The sequence below is a fragment of the Cotesia glomerata genome, linkage group LG2, assembly GCF_020080835.1.
Source record: "Cotesia glomerata isolate CgM1 linkage group LG2, MPM_Cglom_v2.3, whole genome shotgun sequence".
NCBI lineage: Eukaryota > Metazoa > Arthropoda > Insecta > Hymenoptera > Braconidae > Cotesia > Cotesia glomerata.
The window spans coordinates 14,887,271-14,911,422 of record NC_058159.1 but is presented as its reverse complement, the minus strand read 5'-3'; the positions used below and the strand labels follow the sequence as shown (position 1 = coordinate 14,911,422).

The 24,152-nt window shown below is 31.5% G+C and overlaps 2 protein-coding genes across 7 annotated transcripts in view; both read right to left on the bottom strand.

The window, feature by feature from the left end:
- LOC123260037 (dystrobrevin beta) overlaps positions 1 to 24,152 on the bottom strand; it is an 822,761-nt gene that overhangs the window by 105,568 nt on the left and 693,041 nt on the right. The gene's annotated exons all lie outside the window — the stretch shown is intronic.
- Positions 17,952 to 19,923, bottom strand: LOC123260047. Of its 2 annotated transcripts, none has more exons than XM_044720976.1 (6): positions 19,828 to 19,923; positions 19,437 to 19,542; positions 19,062 to 19,236; positions 18,751 to 18,967; positions 18,481 to 18,660; positions 17,952 to 18,400 (listed from the first exon to the last, which is right to left on the bottom strand). In XM_044720976.1, exons 2-6 carry the CDS (start codon positions 19,517 to 19,519, stop codon positions 18,234 to 18,236), a joined length of 822 nt encoding a protein of 273 aa, XP_044576911.1. In that variant the 5' UTR covers positions 19,520 to 19,542; positions 19,828 to 19,923; the 3' UTR covers positions 17,952 to 18,233. The 2 variants fall into 2 exon arrangements, with proteins under 2 accessions (XP_044576911.1, XP_044576912.1); XM_044720977.1 differs by lacking the exon at positions 19,828 to 19,923 and adding an exon at positions 19,672 to 19,795.

The following is a 24,152-nucleotide window of genomic DNA, read 5'->3' as shown; positions in this document are numbered from 1 at the left end:
TTTGAGCTCTCCAAGCCTGATAAAAGTTTAATAATAGTATATTACACACCTAGGGAAGTAAAATAAGAAATGTCTCAGATCACATGTAATCTAAAGTGTAATCTAAACATGTGATCTGAGGCTTTCTTTACTTCCCGTGGATTGTATACTATTTTTTTGTTCGACAAAGGCAGAAAGCGGCAACTTCGTTTAGCGCAGTGTACACATCGATCACCACCAAAAGCGTCAGAATTGGTTGATACGTTCGTGAAATATCGCTGTCGAAAAAAATCGAAAAAAGTGTTTTTTTATAATAACTCGTGTCTGTTTTTTTTTTTTTTTTTTTTTTTTTTTCAGAGGGGGCAATCCTTTTTGCGGATTCTAGGCATAGCTGTTTTAACTGGATATGTAAAGACTCGACGCAGCGTTATACTAAAACTCGACTCTAATGCCCCTACTCACTAAACCCTAAACCCCTTTTCTTCTTTCCTCTAATCTCTCATGTGTAACGTCCACGTTTTCAAAAATTATAAAAATAAATAATTTATTTGTCCTCGGCTCGAAATTTGCTCGCCGGAGTCCAGGGTCATAAACGGGGATTAGATTATCAATAACAAAATATAAACAAAACACTTCATTTTAAATAAATCAAAGAAAAAGGAAAACCTCTTCATTAGCCTGATCATGTTAATAACAATATAAACAAATATAAACAAATTAAACAATATAAACAATATATTAGAACACTCTTTTCACACATATTCGCGGTTCAAAATCGCGAACTAACTGTCAAGAGCTGGTTCCCCGCTTCCCCAGGAGACTAGCCGTCACCCCTGGGTCTAAACCTCTACCCCGAGAGCGAATGGAGAGTGTCCTCTTCGCCCCCACCTACACGGCTTATGATCACCTACCGTACCTCTGCTAAAGGCTTCGGCACGGGGAGAAGCACTTTAATCCGGTCGGTTCATGATACTTACCTGGGCCTTGGTCAGACTCCAGGTAGAGTATCATCCTCTGGAATTACTTGGTGAAGAGTATTCGCCCAAGTAATTCTCCCGAGAAAGAACTGCTTGCTTTAGCGAGCCAAATTTTGGCGTTTATCATTTTTCCCCCAACACTCTTGTAACGAACCGGAAGGGTCGTTTTAGACACCTGTCCGGTGCCCTCGAACTAGCATTCAAAAATAATTATTTATTATTTGAATCGTAATTTCCTTCATTTTCTATCCATTCGTCTCGCCAAATTCTAAGTTTTTATTTTCCAAACTCAATTCTTTATTATTTTAATCGTAATTTCCTTCATTCTCTATCCATTCGTTTCGTCAAATTCAAAATTCTTTATTATTTTATTCGCAATTTTTTTCATTATATATCCATTCGTTGATTTTCTATACTAAATTGTCCTCGGGACTTATAAAATTTTCGCTTACCTAAATTATTTCTTACAAAATAATAATCGTCATTTCTTTCATTTTATATCCATTCATCGCTTTCCCATACTAAATCTTGTTCGGAACTTAGAATAATTTTCCCAGTCTTTTAATTTCTTTTACAATTAATTTGTTCGGCTTCGTAATAATTTCTCACACGCTTAATTTCTTAATTTTAATCATACCTTCAGTAACAATAATATAAAATTATTAACTAAATAAATACAATAATTAAATAATAATCGCCGCACTAATAACAATAATTGTTTCTATTAATTTTTAAGTAATTAATAAAAAATAAACTAAAATACTCAAATACAAAAAGTAAAATTTGGGTCATACATGGGAACCGCCGTCAGGCATTACTTTGTGAAGGCAGGAACTAGCTACTGCTCTTCCTTCTGGTGGCTAAGGTGTTAACTACCTTCCTTCTATCTTCTGATATTTGCTCTTCTTCTTTCGGTGGAACGCAAGTCTTTGAGGACTTCTATTGCAAACGTGTTGGTAGCGTTCCAGGCAGCTTCTGATGACAACATTGCTTCCACTAGTGAATCTGGTTGAATTCTCTGGTTCAGGATCCTCTCCAACTCTTCATGCTGTGGATCGAAACAAGGACATACAAAGAAGACGTGCTCCGCATCTTCAGCAACTCCTAGGCAGGACAGGCACTCCGAAGAGTCATCGTGCTTAAAGCGGTGTAGATACTCTTGAAAACACCCGTGTCCCGACAACATCTGCGTAAAATAGTAATTGACCTCGCCGTGATTCCGGTTAAGCCAAATGTCGATCCGAGGTATGAGGCGCTGCGTCCACCTACCCTTCTCTGCAGCATCCCATTGTAGTTGCCATTGGCTTATGCTGTTCTGCCGTTCTTCAATTCCAAGTTCTTCAGGGCTCAGTGCAGTTGACGTTTTTCGTAGGTAAAGGACTCGTCTTTCCTCTGCTCTAGAACTCTAAGAGCTAGGGTTCCGGCAATGACGCACACTGCTTCTTCTGATATAGTGCGGAAGGCACTAGCTACTCGTAGGGTACTCAGTCGATATACTAATCCAGCTTTTCTCCATGATTCTTAGGTTTCCAGTGCATCAGCCCAAATGGATATTCCGTAAGTGAGCACTGATGTGACTACTGATGACAATAGTAGCCTCCTGCTCCGCATTGGGCCTCCGATGTTAGGCATCAGCCGTGCGAGACTAGCCCTCACTACTGACGCTTTAGCACTGACGTGTTCCACCTGCTGCTTGAAGTTGAGTCATACATCCAGCATCATTCCCAGATAACGGATAAATGGTTGTCCTTTTCGGAAACCAAACTGGTTCTCTGCGAGGAGTGGATCGACTACAGCCTCTATTCTCTGATGAATTATGCGCTTGAATATCTTGCAGGCCGTGTCTAACATGCAGAGTGGTCGGTAGTAAACGATGCGACTTATTGCATGGGTGTAGTTCACTTAAATTGGTCCAATGAATATAATCTCTGGATATGTACGTTTCTAAAAGTTCTTGATAGCTTTGACACATTTTATCATGGAGGCTTGTAACAACTACCGACGATGACTGAAAGAGTTTATTTAGTTTAGTAAATTTAGGTAGTATATAGTCCAGAAAAAAATAAAAGAGTTTGATGATCGGATGGTTGAGAGCTTGGACAATGTGTTCAACAGATTTTAATCGAATAGTTAGCATTTTGTCTCTAAAGTATAATTCGAGTGCAGGCCACTGTTCAATTATCCTCGAAACGACCGCTTTTAAAGATAACCAACGCGTTTGTGCTGAGCGGAGAATTTTGTGAACATCAATGTCTAAAAATGTTTGGAACTTTTCGAACAAGTGCTGTCGTTTGGCGGATTAGGAAACGATCGTCTTGCTAGGTCAGTTAGTGTGACCAACCCATTAAAGGGGGGGGGGGGGGGGGGGTTTTGTCCACGGGAGCATATTTTATTTGGCTCCTACCCTCTGTACCTCATCAACTAAGAGACCTAGTGTCATCCAAGGACCGCGAGCGTTCTCCTATCCGCTACGGGGAGACGCGCCGGGTAGCAGTTTCTTCTCTGCCGCAGTGTGTGTGTGTGTATGTGTGTGTGTGTGTATGTATGTATGTATGTAAGCCTCTTATAACTTTCGAACGCCACGGCCGATCGGGTCGAAATAGGTGGCGATCGAAAGAGGATCATTGCCATTAAATTTCATAATAATTGGAATCTAATCGGTTCGCTAGACTTTGAGAAATCTCAAAAATAAAATTTTCAAAAAATTGTTTTTTTGGAATAACTTATAAACGGCTAAGCCGATAAATTCCAAAAACTAATCAGCTCTTAAATTTGAAAAACCACGTCGATTGCCACCAGTTCCGTCATAATCGGTTGATTCGTTCGAGAGTTATCGAAAACGAAAAATTTCGAAAAAAGTGTTTTTTTCACATAACTTCGACATTTCTTTTTGGATCGTTTTTGATGAAATAAAAGAATTATCAGAACCAAAAAAATCACGTCAATTGCCACCAAGAACGTGAAAATCGGTTGATTGGTTCGAGAGTTATCGTTGTCAAAAAAATTCAGAAAAAGTGAATTTTTCAAATTTCTCTAAGATTTTCGGTTTGATCAGTTTGTGTTCACAAGTATATCATAGATTTTGAAAAACTGCGTGGAATTCTGCCAACCGCGTGATATTTGACTCATTCATTTAGAAAGTATTGCAGTTTGACAATTCAAAAAATACTGTTTTATTAAATTGCTATCAGACTTTTGAGCTCGAAGAGCTCAAAAGCTTAGAAAAGCTAATTCTATGAGCTCGGAGAGCTCGAAATAACATAAATTATATTTTTAAGCTGGAAGAGCTCAAAAACGTCATAAGTGCAATTTTAAGAGCTTATTTATAGAATTAGCGGGAAGTTGCAGGGATGGCCTTCAGGGTCAATCATTTTCCTAATTTTTTTAAGTTTCAAACCGCAATAACTTTTGAATGAATGAACCGAATTTCACACGGTTAGCGGCATTCGACGCAGTTTTTCAAATTCTATGATATATTTTCAAACACAAATTGATCAGACCGGAAATTTTAGTGTAATTCGAAAAAAACTCTTTTTTTCGATTTCTTTCGTCAACGATCTCACGAACCAATCAACCGATTTTGACCGGCTTAGTGGCAATCGATGTGGTTTTCTGATGTTAATAGTTGATGAGTTTTTGAAATTGATCAGTCAAGCCGTTTTAAAGTTATTAAAAAAAAAACCACAATCATGTAATCTGCGCATACCATTTACTATGGGAACTTGTAAAATTTGTACCAGTTTTCTTATAGTTCAGTGTTACTATGCGCCCATGGTAAAATTCATTGGAAATTTCTCACCGTGTATTCAAAATCCGAACAAAAACAGTTTAACTGTAAAAAATTGCGCCAAGTCCACATTCATAGAACTCATCTCAATAACATTTGCACTTTACAAAAAAAATTAGGCTCGTTTCAATAATTTTCATTCTCTACAAAAAGATGTGAAATACAAAAAAATATCAAGAAACCGTCATAATGTTGAAAAAATTGAAATAAATTTTGTTAAAAATTAAAAAATTAAAAAAAAAAACTTGAGAGGTGTCAAGGGACACCCGGATGGAACGAAGTTCCTTTCGATTAATTAGTGAAGAAATTTTAATAAAATTTTATTTTATTTAGGAAGGAGAAACGAAAATAACCGTGATAGCTATCCAATCGTAAAAGTTAACGTTAAAATGCAATCTAACTTATGCACAATCTAGTGCCGGAAATTCACTTTAACTTTTCTCAATATCTTGTAGTACAAGTCTTAATATGAACTTTTAGTGAAGTTGAACAAAACACTTATTGATATGGCAGATTATCAGAATTTGTTTCTTTTTACATCGGTAGGTAATTTATCGGTAAAAAAACGAAGCACAGTAAAAATTTCTTACTACCCCGCACGGAAAAAGTATATATTCTGGAATATATTCTGAAATATATTCCAGAATATATCCGAGAATATATTCCGAATATAACCCGTTTTACCCAAGGAATATATTCCGGAATATATGGGCATGCACTCACTTGTATTCCGTTTTACTCCAAATTTTTCTCTGGTCTATAGTCTGGTCTGTCGTCAGATCTATGGTCTGATCCATCGTATATATACTGAATATATTATATACTTTTGAAATATATTCCTTGGGCAAAACGGGCTATATCCGGAATATATTTAGAATATATTCTCGGATATATTCTAGTATATATTTAGAATATATTCTCGGATATATTCTAGTATATATTTCAGAATATATTACAGAATATATACTAAAATTAAAATATATACTTTTTCCGTGGGGGACGTACATAACAAAAAAAACAATATTTTATAGTTCGACCGGGGAGTCGAACCCGGGTAGATTGGTTACGAGGCAAGCTCTCTAATTTTATTCTTTTGAAAACATCCAAAAATTTTATTCTTTTGAAAACATCCCTGAACTATAGCGAACATAACAAAAAGAAAATTTTTGAAATCGGTCCACCCGTTTTTGAGCTTTAGCGAGACTAACGTACAGCAATTTATCTTTATATTATTTTATTATTTGATGATGATTAATGATAATGATTTTTTTAGCTGAACTGTCGAGTTTTCGAAAAAAAATTTTTTATAGAATCATCTCTGAACTGTAGCGAACAAAACAAAAAAACAATTTTGAAAATCGGTCCAGCCGTTTTTAAGTTTTAGTGAGATGAACACACAGCAATTCATTTGTTTTTGTTTTTTTAGCTGAACTTTCGGGTTTTTCGAAAATTTTTATTTTTCTAAACCATCTCTGAACTATAGCGAACAAAAGGAAAAAAAAATTTTGAATATTGGTCCAGCCGTTTTTGAGTTTTAGCGAGACTAGCGCAGCAATTTATTTTTATATATATAATATATAGATAAAATGTAAAATTGTATTTGCAGTTATGAATATAACGTGTGTGAGTTAATTAAATTTAAAAGTTTTTTGTTTTTAGCTATGACATTTAAGTAAGCAGGCACTTGACTATTTTTTAATTTTCTTTAACAAATAAATTTGTTCCAAAAAATTATTTATAAAAAATTGCATTATTAATTTTTGTAAATTTCTACATGTCAATTTATTTTTCTAATTATTTTTTACCATAATTTACTTGTTAAAAAAAATTCTTAAAATTATCAAATGTCAGTTAGATTAATGTTCATTTTTAGCTTTAAAAATGTTAAAAAATGTTTTAATAATTTGTTATGTCCATATTATGGACTAAATAAATTAATTAATTTTCGGCCCAAGCTTTTCAGCCTATAGACCGGGATCGTGTTGTTTATTAGATTTTTGTGATTAAATGAATGAAAATGGTGTACGTTTAGTTAAAATTATATTGAATGTCCCATTTACAAATGTGAAAATTTACAAAGGCTACTATGGTTGGAAATCTTGACAAGAATAATCTATATATATATAGGAGACTTTCTATAGATATAGATAGTCACTCATCACGATATCTCTGGAACCATAAGGCGTAGCGACTTGAAATTTGGTAGGAATATTCCTTTCACCGAGTAGAGGTCAGCTAAGAACGGATTTTACGAAATTCCACCCACAAGGGGGGTTGCGGGGGCGTTAACAATAGAAAATTCCCATTTTTAACCTATAGCTCCTATCGACTTCAAATTTGGTGGGAATCTCCTATATGTGATGTAGAAATGATCTAAGAGCGGATTTTACGACAATCTACTCCCAATATGGATTGCGGGGGTGGACGTTAAAAATGAAAATTAAAAATTTCCGACTTCTAGCTCCTACAGACTCCTAATTTTGTATGAATTTTGTATAAGTGATGTAAAAATAATTTATGAACGAATTTTACGATATCCCACTCCACAGAGGAGTGCGGGGGTGGGTCTTAACAATGAAAATTTTAAATTTCCGAGCTGTAGCTCCTATAGACTCCAAATTTGGTAAGAACCTGTTCTATGGGATGTAGAAATGATTCAAGAGCGGATTTAATGACAGCCTACCCCCAATGTGGATTGCGGGGGTGGGCGTTAACAATGAAAATTTTAAATTTCTGAGCTACAGCTCCGACAGACTCATAATTTTGTATGAATTTTCTGTAAGTAATGTAAAAATAATTTATGAACGAATTTTACGATATCCCTCCCGACAGGGGGTGCGGGGGTGGGTTTTAACAATTAAAATTTTAAATTTTCGAGCTGTAGCTCCTATAAGCTCCAAATTTGAAAAGAATCTGCTATATGCGATAAACTGAAACTAAGGAAACGACCCAAAGTCGAAGAAAGTATTTACTAGCGTTATAGATTGAAATATAGATTAACTATCAAGTTGGAATACTAAAATAAAATAATAAATTATAAAATTAGTGTAAGAAAAGTAGATTTAAGCGAAAGATGTATCAGAGTTTGTTAGACAAGCTGTACATCTGGTGCCAATAAATCTATATATATATAGGAGATCCCATTTTTGAACTCACTCATCACGAAATCTCAGAAACTATTAGGTCGATTGACTTGAAATTTGGTAGGAATATTCCTTTTGCCGAGTAGAGGTCAGCTAAGAACGGATTTTACGAAATTTCACCCACAAGGGGTCTTGCGGGGGAGTTAACAATAGAAAATTCCCATTTTTTTTATTAATTTATGTGTGTAGTCATTTGTTTTTTGTTTCCATCAATAAAACAAAAGACGATCGTTTTTTCGTCGTTCTTTTTTTTTTCTAGCTTATAAAGAAATCGGAAAAATGTATAACATCAACTCTACGCTTTCAATGCTTCTCCATCCACACCATCCCACGCATCCACCCCCCCACTCCCACGCATCCACCCACGTACTCCCACGCATCCACCCACGTACTCCCACGCATCCACCCACGCACTCCCACACATCCACCCACGCATCCATCCATGCACTCACCCACATATGAGATTTCCACGTATATAGTCACTCATCACGATATCTCTGGAACCATAAGACCTAGAGACTTTAAATTTGGTAGGAATATTCTTTCTACCGAGTAGAAGTCAGTTAAGAACGGATTTAACGAAATTCCACCCACAAAGGGGGTTGCGGGGGCGTTAACAATCAAAAATTCCCATTTTTAAACTATAGCTCCTATCGACTCCAAATTTAGTAAGAATCTTCTGTAAGAGATCTAGAAATAATCTATGAACGAACTTTACGATATTACACCCCACAGAGGGTTGCGGGGGTGCATATTAACAATGAAAATTTTTAATTTTCAAGCTATAGCTCCTACAGACTCCAAATTTGGTAGGAATTTTTTATAAGTAATGTAGAAATAATTTATGAACGAATTTTATGATATCCCACACCACAGAGGGTTGCGAGGGTGGGTATTAACAATGAAAATTTGTAATTTTCAAGCTATAGCTCCTACAGATTCCAAATTTTATAGGAAATTTCTGTACATGATGTAAAAATAATTTATGAACGAATTTTACGATATCCTACCCCAAAGAGGATTGCAGGGGCGTTAACAATAAAAAATTCCCGTTTTCAAACTACTAGAATGTCATGTGCGCGCGCAAGCGCGTGCCTAAATATAGAGTTTGTATATATACTTATGATATATTCGACCAATCACATCACGAATATATAGGTTTTACACGTAATTCATTACAATTTTATTTTAAAGAACAACCGGGAACATTTAATTAATTAATAATATTTTAAATAATTATCTTGTATTAAATTTTTCATTAAAAGTTGTCATTATTATCACGATAACATCGATTTCTCATAATTTCATCACAATTTTATAGAATTTATAATTTTTATAACAATTTATTGTGGAATATAGTATATATTATTTAGCAGAAATCTGTGTACAAAGGACCGGAGCAGTAAGTAAGTATCAGTGTGTGTGGTTTAGCACGATTTAACAATTATGATCATGATAGAACCTGAACATATATATATTATATTCATGTTAATATTCATATTAATTAAAATTCGTACTATTATACTCTTTAAAATTTATTATTTTTGACACAATAATATTTGAGTTTTTTTTTACCAAAATAACTAACTGTATTGAAAATTAAAAACATGTGGTATTGAGGAGAGATTTTTATATATTGAACCTATAATTAACGTTAAAATTGGTCATTTATTTTCACATAATGGACCGATGTATTGTTGAGACATTTCTATAATAAAATAATATGAAATCATAATATTTATTATATAGTAGAACTCCACAGTACGGAGAAATAGAACAGTAAGTAACACTCAGTTGGTTTGGTTCAGCACGATTTAAAAATTATGATTATAAGGGACCCTATATATTTATATTGTTTTGTGATTGATATTGATTTTTTCTTTAAAAACTGTTATTTTTGACGTAATAATACTTTAGTTTAAATTATACTTTAAATTTAATTTCATTAAAAAATCGAAAACATGTGGTGTATTACATAGAAACATTTAGATATTGTAAAGTTAAAGCATGTAAAGTTAATTTTCTGTTAAATTCATCTAAATATATATTATTAATTAAAAAGTTGGATGTCGAATATGTGAGCGTGTGCGCGGGTGTAGCACGATTTAATATATTTACAATTGTTAGACCGAAATTATCGTTGAAATAACAAAAAAGAATATGGTTAAATACTTCTAAAATATTTATTAAGAATTGTTTGAATGTCTAATTATTTGACTTAATAATAATGATCAAATGTTAATTATAAGATATTCTCATGAAATAATATTACATATATTATGTTAATTAATAATGTTATTTCGTGAATATGAAATAATTATTTGTCGTTCATATCTCGTATCATATAATTTATGATTCCTATTAATAATGATACCTATTAATTATATTATTCATGCTACGCATCAATAATTATCACCAAAAGTAGTAATAATCCTTAGAAGTGGTAGAATATTAGTAGTTTATAAGATTAAGTCATCAAATAAATACAAATAATTATTAGTCATTACTTCTTCCTATAATATAAATTATCATAGTATCCTGATTACGAATATTTTTTATAGATGTTAATTAACTGCTTTTAAAAGTTGAAGTAATACTGTAAATTTAATAATTACATTTCCCATTAATTGAAAACTTTTCAATTAAATAAATTTACAAAATATCTTAAGTATATATTCATAATATTTTAAGAATATGTCATATAAAAAATCTTACAATTGAGAAAAAATACAATATGAAAAATTGCAGGTAGTTTACAAAATTTTCGAGTATTTTTCAACAAATAAATTGAGGAGGTAATGTCTACACAAATAGTTCTTTGTAGACATAATTCTTTACTAATCGATCATTCTTAGCATTATCAAAAAAGACTGCTAAAGATGCCCAACTACGGACTCGTGATAATGCCACGTATAATTGCCCATGATTGAAAACATCTTTTGTAAGATCGATTCCAATTTTATTAAATGTTTGGCCCTGAGCTTTATTTATGGTCATACAGAATGCTAATTTAGTCGGGAATTGTCGTCGCTTGAAGGTAAAGGGGTAGACGTTATCGCAATACAGTGTTATCCGATTTATAAAAACTATATCACCGGTTCTGTCGCCAGTTAGTATTTTACATCGTAAAACATTTGTACCTAATTGTATAATCATTAGTCGAGTACCGTTACATAATCCTTCACTTAACGAAAGATTTCTAATTAACATGACAATTGCGTATTGTCTCAAACGAAGTTCATATGGAGCTATATTAGGTGGATTTAACGTGTTAAGATATTCTGTTAAAATAGCGTCATCAAAATCTCCATTGTCGCAATTTTCAGTACTATCAACTGCTGTATAAATTTTTTCAGTGGAAATATCTAATAATTCAATAACTTCTTGATTGATTGCATCCACGTCGATATTTCGAGCCGAAAGAATTGCAGTTCCAGTAAGTTCATGATAGCGTTTACCTCTAATAATTTGTTGATATACATCGGTTATAATATTGTTACGTGTCGATACTAAACATTGATTCGGAAGTACTAATTTATCATCAATATCGTTAATTTTACCGTTCCCGATATCTAATAAAAATTGAACAAATTCTTTTTCTTCTGGCAATGCCCGCATATTCTGTTGTAATGAAAATGTGCGGAAATGCTTCCATAAGGAAGAAAATTTGATTGATAAATTAATAGATTCGGTTCTCGTTGCATGAGCTTGTACTGGAAGTAATTGACGAAAATCTCCATCCAAAATCATTATTTTTCCACCAAAAGGGATATAATTATTCATAATATCCTGCAATGTACGATTAACAATTTCTAAAGCATATCTAGGTGACATTGGCGCTTCGTCCCAGATAAATACGTCAACATCATCAAGTAAATTCCGTGTTTTGAATTAGGTTTTACATTTGAAGACGAATCAGAAAATATAGGAACCGGTAATCCAAAAGTTTTATGAACAGTCTTTCCATTCGGTAAAAGTGTTGCTGCAATACCAGTGTAAGCCATAGTACATACGTTTTTATTTTTATCTTTTAATAGTTCACATAATGTCGTGTAAATGAATGTTTTTCCTGACCCACCGGGTCCATCAATAAAAATACAATTACTGTTAACATCATTATTATGATTATTATCTACTAAAGATAAAACATAGTTAACAACTTCCTTCTGACGAATATTCAATTTGTCATAATTTGAATGATTTGCTGTTTCAGGTAATACATCTTGCTCTGTAACGTCAATGTTTTCTATTTCGCTTATTTGTGGCATGCTTGGAAACGATGCAAGAGAGTAACCCTCTCTGTGAAGCATTGAATTTATAAAAATATAAGCTTTTTTTTGCCCCTGTTCTGAAGACCTTAATCTTTTTGTAAAATCTTCAGACATAGCTTCTTTAAATTCATTCCAAAGTTCATTAGGATGAAGTGGTTGACAATGAATAAGTATACGTACAAATAAACAACGTAATTCTCTGGGCATCATCGAAATGACCGCTTCGCTTAGTGTTCTTTTCCATTCATCATCATCTTCGATAAGTCCAGCTGCTAAACATGTTTCTGTAAATGTATTATGAATCACACCATTGACGGTCCTAAGTTCTTCATAATTTCTTGCTCCTTTAGAATGTAATAATAATATTCTGAAGTGAAATAACTCAGATTGAGCAGGACTAACAGAATACATCCTATAATACGACCTATAACATTAAAACATCGTTGTCGTGGATGCCATTTAGGTACAAGAGAGCCTTTTTTTTTAGAAAACGTATAATGATATGGAATATCACTGTATATAAATCGTCGGGCTAATGGATCACGTTCATTCAAAGAAAAATACTCAATTAACATTGATCGTTTTTGTAAAGCTTGGATTAAACCATTTTCATCGCAATCATCGCTTATAGTTATATTTTGTTCATTAGGTAGATGTACAGGTAAGCGAATGACTGAATGACTCTTATCTTGCAAATTCTTACATAAAACGCGCCATGCACCTTCGACAGGTCCAACATAGCGAGTATCAACAAAATTTTTTATTTCATCATGATTTATAGTGGAGTGTGATTCTGACTGTTTAGACGATTGGCCATTTGATTCTGGCACTGATGACGTTGATCGTGTTTGTAATTGTCCGTTTATTGTTATTCCTGCTTTATCGTGCCCTTTATATACATATTTGTATAAATACTTAACTGCACTTACAGTCGATACTACTTCTACGTTAATATGACAATTAAAAGTTAACAGCAAAGTAGCATTGTACGGTACAACATGTTGGTTATCGAAAAGTGATTGATTTCTCGTAAATGTGATTCCATTATCACGACGACGGTAAGAAGGATAACCATTAGCATCCAATAAAGTTTCGCTTTGAAAATCTTTAGGAAATCTTTTTGAGCATTTGTCGTTGACTAAACACCAATAACCACACGGACCATGTAGCATATTGGTGGTAACAATATTATGCAATGTAGGATCTTCATTTTTATCAGGTATTTCTGCAGAGATGAATTTATTCACTCGTTCGGGAGTCGACATTTTAGAGATATTATCTAAAGTAATTAACATATGTAAATGTGGTAATCCTCGTTTCTGAAATTCAATTACCCAATTATAAGCAACTACTTTTCCAAAAAGATTGTCTTTAACTATCATTTTAATCAAAATATCTTTTTTAATGCAAAATACACGTGCTACTAAATCAGGTCTATCGGAAGCTGTTTGACCAGGAAGTAAGTTTTCTGAGATTTCGCGCCATTTAGGATTACATGTCATTGTAATAAATAAATCCGGTTTACGAAACTTTCTAACAATTGCCATCGCATCTTGATAATGCTGTAACATATTTCTAGGTGAACCAGTAAAAGTCGACGGTAAGATAATTACTTTACCGATTCTTTTACTTGCATCATTATGTAATTGCGACTGAAAGTGATCTAATAATCCTTGATATGATTCTGCACGTAGTTTTGACTGATGATCTTGATCGTATTGTAATCTATCTCTTTCAATCTTTACATAACTATCAACAATCCACTGTTGCGTTAAACGTCGACCCATGAGAAAAACATTAAATTCATCTCGAATAGCTAATCTATACTTAAAATAATCTGATCATGTTACTCTATTTTTAGTTCTATTAACTTGATGAATATTTCTATGCCATCCTTGATTTCCATGAGGGAAAAATAGTGAGTAAATCCATGGCTCAGAATTCGGATCCATTGACGTAACCCTTTGAAAAGTCTTTGTATTTTTATTTCGTACAGTAACATAAGATTCTGGTATTCCACCATCAGCTATCGTTGAAAATACTGCAGCAACCTCATTTGCTCTTTGATAATTGTAACGTCGAACGTCCATACCAGGTTTTATTGTAAATACTAAATTTAACTCCAGTTCAACAATATTACCACTTGCATCAGTGACTGATTCTTCATCCAATATATCTTTCATCATTTGATAAGACATAACGAATTTATTATGCGTACGTAATATTTCTTCAATGATCACTAAGATTTCTTGATCACATTGTGCGTTTCGCTCAGCTCGAAAATCTACGGCTTCCGCGGAGTCTACAATAAAAAGTTGCCCATAACTCGGTGATTCATTATAAGACGGATAGAGTGATGTATTCATCTGATAATAAATCTGTCCTTGTATTTTGAAACAGTATGGACCTCTCCTTTGAGCACTAAGATCAACAAGATTGGCGTTGAATGATGCAAAAGAAAAAAAACTATTAAAATTTCGAATACGTTCAAAAAAATTTTTAGATTTTTCGTGAGTACCTTCAAATAGAGATTTTAAAATTATTGGGAAATCAGGTAATGGATCCAATTTTACTTCACCATGATGACAACAGTCATTAAATGAATTTCCTTTATTAGCGACCATTTCATTTTTGAAATGTTTAGCAGTACAGTGCATGCATAAAACATTCATTTGACCAATATAATTCTCACGTATGACATTATTAATAACATTGTTACCGGTATTGTTATTAGCAATATGAACATCGTGATTCACAACTATATTTTGAAGTAACGGCTGAGTAGCCAAGTAATTATGATCTGAAAAGGCATTAGAAATAGGATTATAAAGGTTTGATGGACCAGCAGTTGCTTCGGAATTACAGGTAATAGGTTCATTTCTTTGTTCATCTCGCCGACGATTACGTCGTAGTTCATTTTGTTTTTCGCGTCGAACTCTTTTTATTTCTTGCTCTTCTTCAGAAAAAAATTATATAGTGTAAAAATAATTTCCAATTAAGAAGTCTTTTATAGATTTTATTTATTCAATCAAAATAGGTTTTTACAAATTCATATGTATTTAATAAACTTATTTTATTAAATATAATTACCTGATTCAGTCTATCTATCAAAACTAAGGTTTAAATTACATTAGAATAATAATAAATATTTACTAATATATTAATATAACTACAGAAATATTAAAATTTATAACAATTGTTAATACTCAGTTATATGTTTCCACAAAGTTTTATTATAGCATATGGCAAAAATTAAAATTAAATTTACTAATAATCGCTTATACATTCGATTATAATTCAAATCAAATTTCTTAATTTTTTCAACATAAATCTATTTCATTAGCATATTTATAATCAGGTCAATTTATTTGTCATATTCATATTTAAGTGAATTTCATTTCACTGCTCAAGTTCAAATCAATTTTCAGATCAGTTCAATTGTATTTCAAATATCAAGTTTTAATTCAATTTCACTTTACGGAGTTCATCTGGTTAGGCCTTTGACACAAAAGATGTCGGTTCAACCTGAAAAAAAATAAAAAAAATTAATGAATGAACAATTCAAAATAATATTTAAAATGTTTAAAATAATAAAATTGTCAAAAAATACCAATAAAAAATTTTTAAGATTTGAGGAAAAAATTTATATTTGAAATTGTTATCCACTATATTTAATAATTAATAATAATACAATAATACAATTGTCATAAGTGCAAAAAATTAACATGAAGATTTGTCTATGATAAATCTATTGATAATAAACTTACCTATGAATAACCTGACAGGATATTTTTTCTTGACAATCAATATTGAGAATCAACTTTACGTTGAACTTTGCAATAACAAATTAATCAATAAAAGAAATTGTCTATAAATATGAGGCTGAATTATCGGATATCTAAACCATTAAATCAATTTCACAAGAGAAATAATTTCACTAAAATATTAAATATTAAATCCATGCACATGGTATTTTATAACGACATCAAAATAATGATATAAAGTGTAGATTTTTATACGCTTACAGACACTTTTCATATGTAGGTGGCAGGTACATCGCCGACACTTACATGAGTATCATTGTAAACAGGACTAAAAGTTTTTTAAAGCGGAGATTTTAAAGCTGAGATATAAAAAATGAAAGTTATCGTCGTCAATGAAAAATTCGTATTATTATTATTATTATAATAGGAATTTAGAATTAAATTCTAATAAGCAGGGAATTAAATGATACAATCAATCAAAACTTTTGAACTAAATATTTATTATTATTATTATGCTCATTATTTATTTTGTACAGTTTTAAATTGTTGTTGACCAAAATATATAAAATATTTTTACCATCGGTATGATGTAACAAAGATTTGTAGACTTGTTACAGAACACAAAGTAAAAAATTGCATTACAAAATCCTCGCAAATTATTATTATTGTAAAATAGTTATCTAGTCGTTGTAATTTTTAGTATTTTGTAACTTATTTCCAAAGAATTGAAAATAAAAAGTTAGAAGAATCGACTAAATAAATTTTGAACAATAATATACAATACATCATATTTTAAGCAATAATACATAAAAAATAAAAAATTATTAAAAATTTTATCCATACTTCATTAAGTACTCAATTTAAGATGAGTATCATGCCAATGGTAAATACTTAAGTACCGAGCAAATGTTTACTAATAAAATTTAAAGCACACTATTTCGTTAACATAGTAATAAACTCATTAGAGAACATAAGTAAAAGATATCTAATAAAAAATTCTCGCAAATTATTATTTTTAAAAAATTATCTAGTCGTAGTAGTTTTAAGTATTTTGCAAATTATTTTAAGACTTGAAAATAAAAAATTAACAATATAGAAATCTGGAATATATCACGGAATGGCAGATGTTCTAATTCTAATAGACACAATATCGACTAAATAAATTTTCTATAATAAAATACATCATATTTTATGCAATAATAAATAAAAAATAAATAGTTATTAAAATTCTTATCCATACTTCATTAAGTACTCAATCTAAGATGAATATTATGCTAGAGATAAACACTCAAGTACCGAGCAAATGTTTACAAATAATATTCAAAGCACACTGTTACGTAGACAAAAAAATAAGCAAATTAGAAAACACAAAGAAAAAACTATGTAATAGAAAATTCTGGCAAATTATTATTTTAAAAAATTATCTAGTCGTAATAATTTTTAGTATTTTGCAAATAATTTCTAAAAACTTGAAAATAAAAAGATTAGCAATATAGACATTTGGAACCTATCACGGAATGACAGTTGTTTTTATAGACACTATATCGACTAAATAAATTTTTTATAAAATATAATACACCATAGTGTAAGCAATAGTACATAAAAAAATTATTAAAAATCGTATCGATACTTTATCAGGTACTCAATCTAAAATAAGTATTAGTGCCAGAAGTAAATACTGAAGTACCGAGTAAATGCTTACAAATAATATTTAAATCACACTGTTTCGTAAACAAAAAATAGAATTAGAAATTTCATAATTAATAATATCAATATTAATTAACTTTAATTATAGTGCGCTTGGCTTCGCCAATAATTTTTTATTTTAAAAAATAATTACGTGACCTGAAAGCTTGAATAAACTAATTATATGAAAAATTAAATTTTCAAGGGTTTTTCATAGTAATAATAATAATCATTAATAAACTGGGCAATATTGAGTAATTATATTATATATATATATATATATATATATATATATATATATATATATATATATATATATATATATATATATATACTATAATAGCTTATGCAATTACACTTTAAAATCACTTTAGTTTCTAATATCACTTTAAGTTAATCAGGTCACTTTTGTTCTTAATTAAAATCCCAGCTAATTAATACATACACGTTTTATTAACTATTATCACGAAGATTAACTGCTATTAGGACCAACTTAAATTACACTTTTAATACGAATTTTTTTTTTTAAATTAAATAATAACTTGTCCTATTCCAATAAATTATTTAATTTTAAACCGGTCACGTAATTTGTTTTAAAAAAAAAATTATATAACTTTACTTTCGAGTTACTCATCAAAAGGTGATCTTTTCGTCGAGGGTTCATCAGTAGAATCTTCTATTTTGCGTTTCGGTGTGATAAAACCCATCGTAAATAATTCATCTTCCGATAAAATATTCTCCTCGGGCATGATCTCTACATTCTTGATGTTGTCGCAAGTTAGAGAAGAACCCTCTGTTGAATTAAAAAAATTAAAATAAATCAAAAAATTTATTTATAAATTTCAAAAATAGCAAAATGAACCTAGTTATTACCGTTTGAAGTATAAACACCGCTGACAGAGGCACGTGTTCCTAATACCAATTTGGGATTGTCGGTAAATAGGCGGACGATTACTCTGATACGCCATTCGTGGTCGACAATAGTCCCACATCCACGGCTACCTCCACCGTAAGTTACTTGTCTAAACGGTACCTTAATCCAACCTTGCACCTCTAAAACATAATAAAAATAAAATAAATTAACCATGTAAAAAAAATTAACAACCGAAACTACAATTAATCAATAACAATTTGAATTCTTACTTATTTCTTTATCTTCATGAGCAGCGATGTCTTTTAATAAGACTTCCTCATAAACGACTGGCACGGGATTGACAGTTGTAATGTCCAAAAACTTCTCGGCTTCAAAAATAAGAACTGAATTAGCCTGTATAGTTAATTCAGTACTGGCAGTTGGAACAACTGATCCTCTCCATTGATTGTTGAAAACGCCTGCCTTGGCGCATTGAATACGAATAATCTGAAATAACGACGAGTAAAAATATAATCTCAGTCATCTTATAATAATAAGAACGATTAAGATAAAATATATAAATCTAAATTGTTCTACCTACCGAGCGCTCACTGACCATTGGAGACCACTTAGTGGCATTTTTGCCCCAAAATGTGATTTTTATTATCTGGGACTTGCCGTTACTGGCGTACATTTTAAAGAGAGGAGTACGCGGATCATATGTTGTTCTAACATAGCATGTACCCTCGACACATAAGACATACCCTCGAAATTCCCTGATGATCAAATAAAAATTATTAATTATTAAGAATAAAATTCAATAAATATATACGCTAATTACAACTCTGAAGTTAACTGATAGCTGTCGAATTTTTTAATTCTCAAACATTATTTTATTTACAGCAAAAAAAAGCTGATTTCATACGATGATTTTATAATTTAATTTTAATTATTAAATAAAAAAAAAGAAACCAACACAGTGTCGTCGCCCACATGGTAGTTTTGAATTTCTTGATCGCTTGTGAACCATTTAATCCACTCATCTCTTGTCTTGCTCATGTTGAAAGATAGTTACACTTAATCTGAATAATTAAATTTTTATAATATTTAATTTCAATCTCTTCGAGATTATTAAATATGTTATTTTATAGAAAAAAACAAATGACTGCGCGTGAATTGAAAAATATTATAATCAAAATGAAGATCAACACCATACGAACAACACGGGATCTGGACGAAAAAGCACAACTGTATATGGACATGGACGGTATCAGACATATAATCTATACACATGTGCATAAGTATATTATAGTCTATATACTGAATTGACTTAGTTCTTAATATAAAAAATTTTTGGCTCTACCTACCGTTTATCCACCGAAATTAAATTCGAATAATCACTAAAGTCATCACATAAGTATTATGAATTCTTGAGTATTTTACGCAACACGAGTTTTTAATAATAAATAAAAAATAAATAAATAATAAAAAAGTATTGAAACTAAATTACGAAAATGCAAAATAAAATTGGTTTATTTATAATTAGAGCGATGCATGCTTTTCTGACATAATACTTTTCGGAACTAAAAAACTATGTATTATTATAACATAATAATTTCCACGATGAAAATTTGCCTTTATGAAAATTTGCCTTTACTATTACTATTCACACTATAATAATAATAGTATATATTTCATCCGCATGCTATATTCATGTGTCGCTTAGCCTATATTAAATTCGATCTCCACCAATCAGATGACAAATAAATTGTCTCCACCAATCACGTCACGAATAGTTTGATGCCACATACATTTCATATCAATTTTATTATGGGATAGCTCCAATAGACTCCAAACTGGGTAGGAATTTTCTGTTAGAGATGTAGAAATAATATAGGAACGAATTTTACGATAGCTCACCCCACAGGGGTTTGCGGGGGTGGGTATTTACAATTAAAATTTTTAATTTCAAAGCTATAGCTCCTATAGACTTCAAATTTGATAGGAGTCTTCTATATGTGATATAGAAATGATCTAAGAACGGATTTTACAACGAATTACCTCCAATAAGGATCGCGGAAGTGGGTGTTGACAATAAAAAATGTTCATTTCCATAATATAGCTTCTGAAAACTCTAAATTTGGTAGAAATCTTTTATTTCTCCTGTAGAGATCATCTCAAAATGGATTTCAATAAATTTTACTTCCGATAGGAATTGCGGGGGTGGGTGTTAAAATCTAAAATTTTAATTTCCAAACTGTAACTTCGACAGACTTCAAATTTGGTGGGAGTCTTCATGTATCATGTCAAGTTCAGCTAAGAATGAATTTTATCAAATTCCAACCCCAAAGGGACTGCGGAGGCGTTAACAATGAAAATCTTTCTTTTCAAAACAAGTTTCTATGGACTCGAAGTTTTCTTGGAATATTTTATTTTTAATGTAAAAATCATCTCGAATAGGATCTTACGAAATTTCTCTCTAACATAAGAGTGCGGGAGTGATAGTTGTCAAAAAATTCATATTCTTGAAATATATTTCCTAGAGATATAAAATTTGATAGAATCTTAAGAGAAACAGGTAATTACAGGAATGGCCTCCAAGGTCAATGGATTAAAATATTTTCCTTTTTTAATAATTATATTTTCTTACCACAATCTTCTCCTTGGCAGCGGCGAAAAAATCATTGTAAGGTTTCTAAAATTTAACTTTACATGTAACTATATAGTCAACGGACTAAGTATTTTGCATACATTTTATTTTTGCTGATCACATAACCAATGAATTGTTCTTATTACGGGATCGCGGGAATGTAACAGATTAAAATGAAAACATTTTCTAAACACTTGAGATGTGGAAAAGAAATTTGGCTATTCATTTTAAGAGATTTCGTAAAATCAAAAATTAAAATCGTAAATCCAAAAATGATTATTCATTTTTGGAGAAAGCCACGGGAATGTTATAGTGATTGCACATTGAAAGTTACAATGGATATTCGCTAGAATTATGACATGGATAAAAGGTACAGGCCAATCCGATAGAATTTTGAATCTGTGCAAGTCAGAACAATACTCCAATTGAATTTCAAGTCTAGATCTCAAAATACAATTCTATAAAGTGCCCAGCGGAGCGGGCGGGTAACAGCTAGTTATACAATAAATTTTGTTACCTGAATTACAGCTTATTGGTTTACTGACTCTAAACCTTACAGTATAAATTTATAAATAATATGTCGATGTCGAAACCCGAGAGTATGGGGTTGTTCGTGGACTAGTTAGTGTGAACTAAAGTGGCTAGGTAGGAAGTGCGAGGACACTTGTGGTTAGTGAGGACTAACGTGGTAGGTAGGAAGTGTGAGAACACTTGTAATTCTGGATCAGGGCTGAACTTTACAACTGAACTGAGAACTGCCACTCAAACTTGCAACTGCACTCTACAACTGGGTGCTTTAACTGAGGTTTTTAGACTACTGTAATTGGACAGACAAGCCCTTTTATACTCTCCAATTTCGGGTTGGACCTTGTCCCCTTTTTGGGGAAAACTGTGTCCAATCAGGAAGCAGTTTTCCGGGGTCCGTTCCCTTTCCTATCACATTTCCCGTAGAAAAGCGACTGGGCCCCGCCCAAGATGCTAGCCTATGTGTGTGCGCACCCACACATACGCTGGCATGTACATTTCTCCTTATATTTTACTTTTTTTTTTTTTATTTTAACTCCGCTTTTTAGACTTCTGTCTCGATGGGGGTCCGGCCGAGACCGGAAGGGGACTCCAGGCTGATCGGTACATTAAGTTTGGCAGAATAAGTTTGGCGGTATTACATACTTTTTCAGCCTGGAGAGTAATGCGGCGATGGGCCGACTTTGGGGAAACTGCACGCATTTGCCTGTGCCCCACCGGTAGCACAGGGCTTGGGGAAACCATCGAAAAACCCAAACCTGTACAGCCCGGCATGAGTTACGAGCACCGATGTTCACTGAAAATTAAATTTCAGCTCACACCGGGATTCGAACCCACGCCTCACCAGTCCCAAGCAAGCATGACAAGCATTATACCGCTTAGCCATGGGACTGGCTCCTTATATTTTACTTAAAACAAATACTTAAATTTTATTACATTTATATAATTATTAATTATTTTTTGTCCGTTTAATTTTTAATTGTTTCGTCTAAAATTTGAGTTTTATAGTTTTCTGTTGAAACATTTAAGAGCTAATTAATAATTTTCATTCCATGTCTTGCGATAATTCGTGAATTTGTTTCATTTATAATAATTTTTAACATTGGAATATTTTCCTAATTCGAATAATTTAAAACGATAGCGAGCCATTAGTGTAATTAACCCTCTAGACAATAACATGTGGTTAACCCTTCTTATTTAATGTTTCCGGGTATAATACTTATGTCGATAATTTATTTAATATTTCGAAGTTACAATTTACTTGAATATTTCGTTAAAAGAGAAATTTAAATCTAACGATTTTAGATCGTGATAATTGCACGTGTTTGTTCCTAGTCATTTAATTTATTGATATTCTTTTTGTAATTATTGTCTTTAGATAGAAGAAATAATTTATTTATAAAATTGTTTCTGAAATAAGGAGATGATTTATATTAGAGTTCTGGAATTTTTCTATTTCTATAGACTTTTGTTAAGCTATGTAATTAGTTATCGTGTCGTGATAAAATCTTATTCGTCATAAGAAAAAATATATTTAGTTACAAAAAAAAAAAAAATTGTTAGTTATACAAATTACTTTTAAACTTTAGGGAGCCGTAGTTTGGGACTCTTAATGGATATTTTATGACCCCGTAGAATTTATGCTTAAATCCAATGCTCTTTCCTTGGGTTATTCATTATTTGTTTAGGATTATTTTAATAGCTCGAGAAATTTATTTGGATAGTTAGTTTTTAATGTCCTCTTTCATTTGGTTAGGAAAAATAGTAATGTTGGAAGTATAGGGGCTTATTGTTGTAAAGGATCTTTAAAACTTCGACATTATTCTTAAAGAAAAAATAAAACGGAAATAATTTTTAGGGATTACACAAATCGGAATAAAATTTACTGTTGAGAGAAAATATATTACGCGTTTATTCGTTTAAACGACAATAAGAAAAATAACATTTTTTCTTTTTTTTTTCTGGACGCAACAAATTTATTAATAAAAATAAATATCTGAAATTATATGATGTTCAATTTTCTTAAATATAAAAATACTCCGAAAACTTTTATGAAATTATTTACAAAGCATTAAAATTTTTATTTATCGTCCTATTATTTTTCATTAATTTTTTATAAGAAGTGATTGACAATTAACTTGCAAAAAACTTTTTTGAATCATGGTTTTCTAATCAACTTGAAGCTCTAAATAAATATAACTTGAAGTAACATTAATTTTTCTATAAATTTTACAGTTAAAGTTACAGTAATTTTTCATTAAAAAATCTTCCGACGTTAGGTTACTATACAATTTCAACACAAATTGTATATAAGCTTTACTGTACAAGTCTTGGAGTAAAGTTAACGTTAACTTTGACTAAACTTCCTATACTACAAGTATTTTTATGGTAAGTGTGGCTATCAGGGAACTGGCTTGCTTTCTATAAGAGAGAGAGAGAGACAGACAGAGAAACATGCGCACGCCGCACGGCTTACAATATATAGCTTACTATAGCAAAAAGTGTCGTGACAAGTTT